General features: G+C 44.7%; 1 protein-coding gene across 2 annotated transcripts in view; it reads right to left on the bottom strand.

Annotated features, from left to right (window-relative positions):
• Nucleotides 1-3,931: 3,931 nt before the first annotated feature.
• The window catches only part of Fur2 (furin-like protease 2), a 432,764-nt gene continuing 425,378 nt past the window's right edge, over nucleotides 3,932-11,317 (bottom strand). For both annotated transcript variants that reach the window (XM_078181511.1, XM_078181512.1), the window contains 7 exons: nucleotides 9,988-10,175; nucleotides 9,231-9,479; nucleotides 8,219-8,687; nucleotides 7,694-7,893; nucleotides 7,320-7,601; nucleotides 6,993-7,204; nucleotides 3,932-6,525 (listed from right to left, as the gene is read on the bottom strand). In XM_078181511.1, coding sequence (XP_078037637.1) covers nucleotides 6,418-6,525; nucleotides 6,993-7,204; nucleotides 7,320-7,601; nucleotides 7,694-7,893; nucleotides 8,219-8,687; nucleotides 9,231-9,479; nucleotides 9,988-10,175 — 1,708 coding nt within the window. In that variant the 3' untranslated portion in view covers nucleotides 3,932-6,417. The remainder of the gene's footprint in view (nucleotides 6,526-6,992; nucleotides 7,205-7,319; nucleotides 7,602-7,693; nucleotides 7,894-8,218; nucleotides 8,688-9,230; nucleotides 9,480-9,987; nucleotides 10,176-11,317) is intronic.

The raw sequence follows: 11,317 nt of genomic DNA, 5'->3' as shown, positions 1-11,317 counted from the left end.
CCGATACCGCCCTAATAAACCGCACGATTTTCCTTTATTATCTGCTCGTCCAACCGGCTTTTCGTTTTACGCCGCATAATCGAACGGCGGCCACCGGGAAACGCGGGATCAAATTTTCGAATTTTAAGCTGACAGAAACTCCGCGAAGGACCCGCGATTATTTCGTTCGGGGATCGCGTTCTAGGAGAAAATGTAATCGGACTACGTTATTTAGACTTCGGTGCTTGCACAAGTTCGTCGGATTGCAAAGTTTCCCTCTAGTTGGAGCCACTCACCCTGGGGGGTACGATTGGGTTCAGAGTCGCGTAAAAAATATTTCCTGCGGTTCCTTTTTAATTTATTGTACATGGTTGAAAAGTAGACGCTTTTAGCTTTAATTTAAGCTAAACGGCATTAAAAAACATTCACGGAAACGCAACTAAAAATTTTTTCGAAATTTCCCTGTAGTTGGTGCCAGTCACCATGTAAAAAGATTAATAATGTAAACATCAATAAGACAAAAATTAATAATGGCTCCCCATAACTAATAAATTAGAAGTCTCACAAACCACGTAACGCGCAACAATTTTCGTGCAGGAGCGTCATACAAAATGTGTAAAGCAAATTGTTAAACTTGTTTTCACATAATTGTGGCGAGAAATTTCATTCGGAATGATTGAAAGTTCCAGCACATGCACAGAAAATGAAACATTGTTTCGAATTTAATAAAGTTTCTGCAGTTTAAACTGTAAACTGTCCTTTATTAATTTAGCGTGCCCGTGACATACGCGGGGCCACGGGCGTTATGAGATTGAACATCAATGATTCACAGCTAGAGCATTTGTTCAATTTCTCGATAAATTATTCAGAAGCGAGCGGAAACGACCATCGAGGAGCGTTAAAAAGAGAATGATTAATGTTATCTTCGATGCTGCAGACAATCATTCGGAGCTTATCGATTTTAACGCATTAACGACCGGATGACTAAAAATAGTTATTCTCTCGACTGCTCGCCAAATACCGGATAATTAAAAATTGTTAATTTATCGATCGCTCGAGAAATGCGACATAAAATATACAAAATCGATCGATTTTTGTATGGCCAGGTGTAACGACCGTAAAATATGCCAACTACGCGTAAAAGTTTCTCGCATAGATAGCCTGGATCGTACCGAATCGATATAATTAATCAGCTGAAAATAATTTCTGAAACGTGTTCCAAAGACGGACCTCCAACTCTCGTGCGAGTTCAGCTCTTTAGAACGCAACTGTCGCTGCGCGCAGGGAACGAATGAGACAGAATTTTTATTCCGATTTCTGACGGCTTTAAATGACGGATTTTCCGATGGCGTCCCCCGTCGGGTTCGTTCCGACGGCCTGATACCGTTTGAAACCGGAAAAGATCCACGCCGGAATAGTTGCGGCCGGTATAATTAAAGTGATGCGGCGATAAAACGGTTGCACAGCCGCGCAGGGCGAAGGGGGATTTGCCTTCACGAATTTACGATATCCGCTTACGCTACGACACCCGGCCTGATAAAAGTAGGGGCACGCGAATTATCGTTGCCGAATTTATCGGCGAGCCCGTTATCTCGATCGGCATATCGACGCGGCGTATATCACGGCACCCATCCCCCGCTACCGACGTCGATCGTCGGTACTGAACGTGTGCTACGGCTTCTTTAACGGCATTCCATCTGGTCCCGGTCCCGATGCCGTTGCCGTCCGTTCCCATTATTTCTACGACACTTTGTCCCGACCTTTCTTTTTAATCCTTTGCATTGCTATTTATCCGAAACCCGCTGTTTCAATTATCCATCCTGCCGGTTTCTCGATGAAATGACCGTGATCGGACAGATCAAATGCGTGCGACGATATTTCTCTGATGTATGAGATATTATATACTATAGGTAGTATTAGTTATTATACTATAGGTAGTATATTAATATTAATAAATAATTAGGTAGCTTTCATCTCTTAATTTTTTTTTCTATCGAATTCTGTCCTATTCGTATCGCAGCTCAATTAAAAACCGAGAAGCGCCTTAATATTTCGATACATTAAGAGACTGATAATATACAGCAGTGCTTTCGCCATTTTTACGTCCGACGGGATCTGACTATCTCGCGGAAAAGGTGGATATCTTGGAAAGCAATTTATTCTTATTTAACGGGCGAAAAAAGACGGAGTCGCGAGCAATTTCGTGAGAACGATTACCGGGTTGGCCAGCGATGCTCTATTTACTAAGTTATTCGAGCTATATAAAGCCTTTAGGAAGCTCAATAATCCTTGCTTTGATCCCTTAAGCTGTCGCCGCTTCCCTATCTTTCCACCGATGCTGCCCCCCCTCTCTCTCTCTCTCTCTCGCTCTTACTCTCTCCGTTCTCTTCCGAATCCGTACGCCGTGCTTGCATTTATTACAAAGATGTATCCATTGTCAGCAAACAGGAATAACCGTATTGTTGGAATGCTCGCGAAAGCCATAAATATTAATAGGTTTCGCGAGGCAGAAGCCCACCGATTGCTATTCTGAATTTTTAATAACCTTTTGACGGATTGCAGCCAAGGTACGTCTGTGAAAATTCCTTCTCAACGGGTCAGCAGCCAATAAAGGCTGAAAAACAATATTAAATTTATATTATTCTTATCCACGTTGTAACATTCTTAACATTGAAATTTCCTCTTTGATGTTATCTTTCAATAATAAAACACTTTTGTTGTTTGGATCTTGGTCGAAATGATTTTTAAAATTATTCAAGTTACTCGGTTGGTAAAAATTTATTTAAAAAGACTATTCGTTGCAGAATAGTCACCGTAAAAAATAAGAATGCTGGTCGAGCAGCTTGTTAATTGAAACGTTTTGCACACCATGGAAAATGTTTAATCACTTTTCGATCTCATAGATACAATAGGTGACAAATGGAAAAATCGCCGGGATTAACCATTGCATCTTAATGACGCGTCCCCCGGACCGGCTGACACTGTGATATTAGGCATCCCTGTCAATTGGTGTTCGAGAAATGGATGTTCCACGGGCAGTGTCATGCATCAACGCGTCCACGTCATTACCCATCGGACGTCAATCGATATATTGTCGGCCGTTGGCTACCGTACAGCGATCAATAAATAAAGGAAAACAATCGGCCGGGAAAATCAGCGTAGATCCACGGCGGCCATCGCTCCGTAATAAGATCCATTATTCAGGTAACGTTCGCTCGGACGATGTTATTCGTTTCGGCGCGTATGTCGAATTAATGTTGCAACCGGGGGGGGGGGGGGGCGGCACGCGTGTGCATATTTAAGTGTCAAATTCGCCGCTTCGTCATCCGTCGAAATGGCCGAATGATTAATGCGCCCGGATATTTTGACGTGATGACGAAATACCGGCAAAACCTAGTCCAGACGGTGAATCATGACGCCGCCGCCGCCGCCGCGCGCGGCTCGATAAATCATGGCTTTTGCTCGCAGTATAATCCGCGATTTTTCACTCGTTTCAACAGCTTCTTCATGCATCGGGAAACGCGAAGAAGCGTCGCGTCTTCCCTTCAACGGGATCCAATAAATCTCGATTCTTATCGCATTCCGATTACGTCGGGGATCGTTGCTCTGAAAAATCACCGACTTCATCAAATTGCTCGGAATTAATCCGGCGGTCCTCGATCGACCACAAACTCCACTTCATTCTATTCCGTTTCAGAGATTCTGCGAGCGATAGACACTTTGACCGGCGACATTTACGCGTCGTGCGATGCGGCTGATATTCTAAACTTTTAATTATTTCAATAAATTATTTGAATTCCTTCAAGTGCACGAGGATTAAGTAAAAACGCACTTACCTTGAAGCAAAAGAGTGGTGGATCTAGGGTAAGAAAGGATTATGGACACCGGAACAGACGCAGCAATGATAATTCAATGGGAACACGAACTCAGAATATATTTAAACGCCTGAGTGTGTGTGTATATAGATATATATGTATATATGTATATATTTATAATCGCGTCCATCATAAAAGTACAATAATAGCTTTATATCAAATCACGAGGAGAAATTCAATATTCACACGGTAGGCGCGGACAGTAGCTATTTAAAGTTACCGATTTACCGAGGACTGCTTTCGTGTGTTCATCGCATTAGAATACATTCCATCTTTCCACTGTATACTCTCATCTCTTCTCTCGCTCTTTATCTCCCTCTCTCTCTCTCTCTCTGCCACGCATTCTCTCTCTTTTTCTCTGATTCTCGTGCGATTCGAACATGGTTTCATTTATTTTTTTTTTCATCGTTTTCTAACCTCTATTATAGATTCATGTTTATTTTCTTAAATCTTCGCCCCTCTCTAAACAAACGAATACGAATGAAGCAAGAGCAACGCGAAAAACACGTAGTTCACTAAATAAAACAAAACACATAGACAATGCAGCAATAACAACAACACAGTTATAAAAATGCACATTCACTGTCGACTGGCTGAAAATAACGGAATGACTGGATACACGGTATGTCGGATCATCGACAAAATCAATTCTCTCTCCCTTTCTCTCTCTCTCTCTCTCACACACATACGCACTCTCTCTCTCTCTCTCTCTCTCTCTCTCTCTCTCTTTCGTTCTATATCTTTCTTTCGAGTCTTCAAGGGTTGTCGAGTTAGTTCGTTGCGCTGGAACGAAGCTGTACAAACATTTCTCTCCCCCCTTTTCTCCCTCTTTCTGTCCTTTCCTTTTACAAGTGCGAGAAAAATGTTCCCAGTTTAGTCTACACCGTCAATTGTCCCGTACGCTTTAAGCTTTTTCGGTTCAGCTACTTCCGCCTTCCTATTTCTGCCCCTCTATCGGTGCAATTTCTCAATCGCCGCATCACGGCGGTCCCTAATGAATACTTTAATATACGACTGGTCCATGTATACATATATAGACGAGCTGAAAGTGTCCGCCTTTAGTTATTTAACCGCTTGCAAGGTCGGTAGCCATTTTATTCGTTAGAGCCGACTTTCCCTTAAATTCGATAATTTGCTATTCTCCTAGGTTGTCTTTTCGAAAGACCATTTCCTACATAGTATACAAATTTGTATTGTTAACACGTTTTCTTGCTAACTATCCGAAGCTCGATATTTATTCGAGTCTAAAGAAAATGTATATAACGCGAAGAAGGGGTTGGGATTTAGATTGGACGAAATAAGAATTGAAAAATGTTAATAATAAATGCGTAACTTGAAAATTACAAATAGGGTGTTAGAGAAGATTGCTACCAAAGATCTTGGCCTGGAAAAATGTTGTGCTCTAAGAAATGCTTTTTAAACAATAGCCAGCATTGCGTACCTTTGAAATCATAATTATTGCCGAGACTGAAGATTACTTTTGCGGCTCTCCATTTAAAATAAAATTCTCATGTGATTTCAAGAACGGGGAAAAAATAATTCTAGCGAATTTAAACTCTCCGGATTTTTCCGCGGAACAAATTCGTCTCGACCTCTTTCGAGGCGGCTGCTAGATGTTCGGGAACGAACGGCGCGCATGGTCAACAGACGTATCGTAGATGAATTGGAAATTGATTTGTTGGCATCGAATGGGTGTGATTTAGGTGAGGCGATCCCACGATAGAGGGCACCGAAAATGGGCGGACGGAAGCGCGGCCGCGAGGGCGTTGTAAATCAGGCACTTTATAATGTCCGTTACCCTCCTCTCGCTCGTAACTGGTACACATTCGGGTTCTCATTAATGATTTTGGCATAGCGTCGACGCACAGTTCGTTACATGTAAATGCGCACTCGAAAGAATCAACGACACGCGCCTGACCGGTTTTAAAAAAATCTTGTACCTAGAGACATCTCTCGGTTCATTCACACGGAACGCGCACGCAGAGACCCGCGCACTGTCAACGGAGTGAACAACAGCCACACACTTTCATCCCCCTTCCGTACAGTGCGCCAAAAAAACTGTCTTTTACTATCACGTTTCTCGAACGAATTTTATATCCCATTTGTTCCTTTTTTTTTATCCCTACCCTCTGTCTCTTCTCGTCACCACTTTCATACGTCCAGGACAAAAATTCCTCCTCCCTTCTTCGAATTATTCTGTGAACGTTTTGTTCGTTTCTATTTTCTTTTTTTTTTTTGTTGGGTTTTTGTTCTTCCGACTCGGACCATTTTAGACCGGAAGCGCCGACCGATCCTTCTCGCTTTCTTCTAGAGTTATTTTAACGCTCCTTTTTCTTTCTACATCATCTTCTTCTTCTTCTGCTTCTTCTTCTTCCTCCTCCTATTCTTCTTGTTCCGGTTGTTCTTCCGCTTCTCTCGCGAAAACTTTCGGTGAACGCTCACGGTTTCTAATGCCACACGCAAACAACGCATCGATCGGACAACACCGGTGATCGAGGACTGGTCGACCTTCATCAAACTCTTCGACGAGAGGTCCTGTCATTGGTTGGCTTGATTAATGGGTCTAGGTCATCAGCTCCGTCGTGTCGTCCGCGTCAACGTCGTCCGGAGGCTCCACCCTCATCGCCAGCTGCGTGTAACCCTTGTTCGCTTCTCTTCTGTTCGACATTGCCTGAGAACATCCGCGGACAGGGATCAATTCGACCGTACTCGACAGCGGAAACGTTACCGTTTCCAATCGGCCACCGAAACGCTTTCAACGAAGCGCTTCGAACTGTCAGCTCCGATAAGAACAGGATAGACTCGATAAGCTCGAATAGAGCTCGTTCGACAGAAAAATAATATTTCTGCAACAGGATCATTTGTCGATCCGTAAAAATGACTTGTTCTCTTATTATATGATAATTAAATCTACTATGTTTGTATTTTCACAACACTAGCATTAAAGAACATTTATCTTATCTATTTTATTAATCGCGATAGGTTATTTAATATTTAAAAAATTATGTAATAATATTGGAACTTGTAGTAGTACAATCTAACACTTTTATAAAATTGTTATAATATCAATAATATGTTAAGAGCTTAAAATTTGGAAAAAGCGTTGATAGTAACGTTTCAGACACAGTGGGCACAAACCTGAAGCGCGATGAATATAGTGGCGAACAGGGCGACCGACATTAGACAAACGGCCACGGCTATCGCGGTGATGGGCAGCGTGGTGGTGTCGCTCTTGTTGTTGATGGTTCCCTCGTAATTGGCGTACACCTCCGAAATGGACGAGTCGGCGGAGGCGAACTCCGTGCCGGGCACTCTTCTTTTGCCAGCCGGTGAGCTGTTCCTGCAGCCGCCTGTGTACCAATCGCAGAAATAAATATTAACGAACAATTGAAACGAAGGTGAAGCGTTACTTGACCAATCGACGGATAGTTGAGAAATAAAAATTAAATAATTGCTCGACGTTACCGGTGTCCGGGTCGCAGAGGCAGCACTCCTCGGCCTGCGGTCCCTTCTCGTTGCCAGTGCAACATGGCACGCACTGGTTGTTCAACTTGTCCAAGTGCAGTGGCGGCAAACAGGCCGCGCAACTGAATTTTCCGGGACCGGTGCATCTACGGCAGTCCAGGTGGCAGTTCTTGCAGAGCTGTGTCAAGGGGTCGTAGTACTGTGCCCCGAGACACTCCATGCACAGACCACCCTCCAGCATCGAGTGCGGCGGGCAGGAAGTGCATTCGAGAGGTCCTTCGCCTGCAACACGATCGCGTTTCAGCAAAACGTTCGTTGTTCCACGGATCATCGCGTTTTTATATCGTTTTATCGCGTGGATTCAATTTTCAGACCTTTGCAGGTGCGGCAATAGTGATGACACTTCTGACAGCCAAAGTTGGACTTGAAGAATCCTTCGGGACACTCTGGGTGGCATTCCCCGGCCGCCAGCTGCCAGCCGCGAGGACATGTCACGCACTGGTCTCGCCTGGGCCCGGAACACGTGTTACAGGATAGATAACATTTGGCACATTGACCTCTATCGCTATAATACCTGCATGTACAAAGCATTTTGTTAGTGGCCGGGACTATTAGCTTGGAAGGATTGTCTTTCCATTTGCAACTTCTAAGATCCCGAAGTCTAGAAAGGTTTTGCGAGCACGGGATTTTTAAAAATGTGAACTGTGTTATACCCTTATCATATAACATGAAATTAATTGATCCAAACTTAGGCTTTGTCTCCGATTGCTTGCTATTGGCTGGCGTTCGCTGTTTCGCGCGACTAAAATTTCGATCGGTCTCCCCCGGGATTCTGGCCACGGTCGATCCCATCTCACCGTCAACGGGGCTATGAAAACAGAATTGTTTGGAGAACTCACCCTTGAGCGCAGGACGACCTGCACTCGCCGCTCTGCAGCTGCAGCCCATCCTGGCAAGCGGTACAGTTCAATCGCGACACGCATGTCTTGCAAGTGTGTAAACATGGCACGCAAACCGGTCTCGATGGCTGCGCCATGGAATAATATCCCTCGTCGCATTGGTAGACGCAGCGTCTTCCCTGAAGCAGCAACGAGCCCTGGCAGGAGATGCAGTTGTCTTTGGTAGATCCGGCGCAGGTCTTGCACGAGGTATGGCACGGCTTGCAGTGTCCGTTGTCGAAGAATTCGGACGTGTCGCAGCGGTCGCGTTGCTCCGGCGCGCACAAGCCTTCCTCGTTCAGACTCCAGCCGTCGATGCAGCTCGTGCAGGACGCTGTCGCGCAAATGGCGCAGCCCGGGGCGCACGGCACGCACTCGCGTCGCTTTTTGTCCGCGCTGAATCCTGACGGACACGAGGCTCGACAGGTCCCTGAAAATTACACCAGAACTTCTCACCGTTCCACGAACGTTTCGCAAACATCGGGGTTCGAGGGACGCTGCTAGCATCTTTCTCAACAGCCTTTGCAATTTTTCAGAATTTACCAGGCCCAAAATTAATACACTAAAATTGTTTTAAAATGGATTCTTTTTTTCTCAATTTTTCTGCTCCAGTTTGACACTCATTTCCCCAACGAATTAATTCCTTCTTAGATAAATAAATGGAGCATTTTCCAATACAATTCCCTACTAAATTTCATTGGAAACCCCATATAAATTACAAGATCATTGAAAAGGATCCTATTAGGAAATTAAATCCTTGTTTTCAAGGTATACGGTACAGTTGCTGCGCCAGATAAACCCGATAAGGACTGAGGTAGATCCGAAAGATACAATGAAGCTTCCCATTGTCAATGAAAGCAAACTAAATTCCATTACAGGATAATTCGGCGGCGCAATCAAGAAAATGAGTCCGGTAAGCAAGATCTAACAAGACCATTCTTTCAAAGGATTACGGTCTGCAACGAGTACGTACCGTTCAGAGAAAACAATCCGGGCCGGCAGGAGATGCATTGGTGGTCGGCGGTGCCGTTGCAGGTTTCGCAGGACGAATGGCAGGGCGCGCAGTTGTAGTCCTGTGTTTCGTAGGTGTACAGGGGGCAGGCCGCGTAACACTTGTTTTCGTACATTACCAGGTGATGCTCGCAACTGGTGCACTTGTCCGGCCTGTCCTGGCAGCTAGCGCAGTTCGCCTCGCAGGGCACGCAGGTGCTGTTCTCCGTGTCTGAAAACGTCAGGTTTGAATCATTTTTAAAGAAGACCAAGCAGCGACTCGAGGATCCGTGCAACAAGGATTGCTGGCGTACTATTTGATTCTCTCAATTTGCCGGACAATTTTAGTCGCGGCTTTCCACGGTTGTATTTTTCACGAAAAAAGTCTGCCGCGTGTCGCAGCCTAATTAGATTTTCGCCCAGCTCCTCAGGTTGCGAGATAAATTGAGAAATACCAGTAATTGCGGCGACTTCGAGCATTATTCAAAGGCGTTACAGCCGTGACGGAACGTTACGAGAATATATTTTACTCGGGAGAGCCTGTAGAATTTTTTTTTCGCTCGCGAGAAATATTCCTGTATCATTTGCGGGCGACGACGTGAAATATGGTCGAACTTGCGAAATATCCGGTTTTCTCGGGGAAATAAACTTTTGAGAATCGAGAACGACCGAAGGAGACTATGAAAAATCTACAAGGCCGCGTAAGAAGCTTCCATTATATCCGGAGTCCCTCGGCTTACTCTCGTAATATCCTTCGGGACACTGTTGCAGACAGACGGCCAGGTCGGTGACACGGAGATGTGCAGGTGCGCAGGAGATGCAAGAGTCCTGTCCGGCTCCGGCGCAGATCTCGCAGGATTCGTGACAGGGCCAGCAGACCCCACCTTGATTGGGGAAGCTCCTCGGCGGGCATCGGCTCACGCAGGTGCTGGAATTTCAATCTTTTTAGACAACGATTCCCAGCAGAATAAACGCCTGCCGCGTGACCAGGTTCAGGATTCAAAGATTCGATAGGCGTCGCGCCAAATTGAACGCATCACTTCAATTACTGTTCGCTATTTTACAATCTAATAATTTTTTAATTTCGTCCTCCTTGTGCTGTTAAATTTTTTTTCTATTTTTATTTTATCAATGGCGGCACTTGTGTGAACATCGTTGTCGTTCGATTGAATTTTCTTGATCTCCCCGGTACCTATACGCGGTCTCTGTTTCATCCCGACATCGGCTTTCCTTCCACGATCTGCTTTAGCTTTTCATTAAGCACGGCGAATGTTAAAGGGCCATCAATTACAGAACAACCAATTCCGAGCGGTGAATGAGCGAGGATAGAAAGAATAGCTTCATTTTCTATTGCAGCTGGAGAGTTCCATTTGCCGCGGGTACACAGGGATCCCGGAGCACCGCGGCGTGCAGCACGCTGCAATTGCTTTAATCTTGCGGAATTAACAGTTCAAGTTTCTCATTCAGCCGTGACGGGAAAAATTTATCCGACACATTATTACGCGCACGGAACAAGAAGGCCGCTCGTCTCACCGAATGGACGACGGGTTAAGCCGCGGTTTAATTAAACCGATACACCAAGTTTCAAAACACTGACAAAAATATGTTAAGGGAATGTACATTCCGAAGTCGTAAAGTAGGCACTTTCAGCTTCAATTTAAGCAATCAAAAGTCCAAATTGCTACACAGGAACATGCTGAAAAGTTCGCCTAAACTTGAAAAACGAGTTTCAGGCCGCATGAAACCGTCGATAGGTTACTTAAAAAATTCATAAAAAAATCCCAGGCCATTCTAGCGGAATGTACCTTCCAGCATCGTAAAGTGGATACTTTCAGCTTCAATTTAACCTACTTGCGATCAACATTGCTCCACGGGAAAGTTGTTGAAAACACGCCCAAAATCCAAAAATTAGCCCCAGACGGCCTAATACCCCCGATAGTTCGATTTAAAAAATCATAAAAAAATCCCAGGCCAATCCAGCGGAATGTACCTTCCAGCATCGTAAAGTGGATACTTTCAGCTTCAATTTAACCTACTTGCGATCAAAATTACTCCACGGGAAAGTTGTTG

The sequence above is a fragment of the Augochlora pura genome, chromosome 5, assembly GCF_028453695.1.
Source record: "Augochlora pura isolate Apur16 chromosome 5, APUR_v2.2.1, whole genome shotgun sequence".
Classification (NCBI taxonomy): domain Eukaryota; kingdom Metazoa; phylum Arthropoda; class Insecta; order Hymenoptera; family Halictidae; genus Augochlora; species Augochlora pura.
This window is presented reverse-complemented; position numbering and strand designations above follow the sequence as displayed.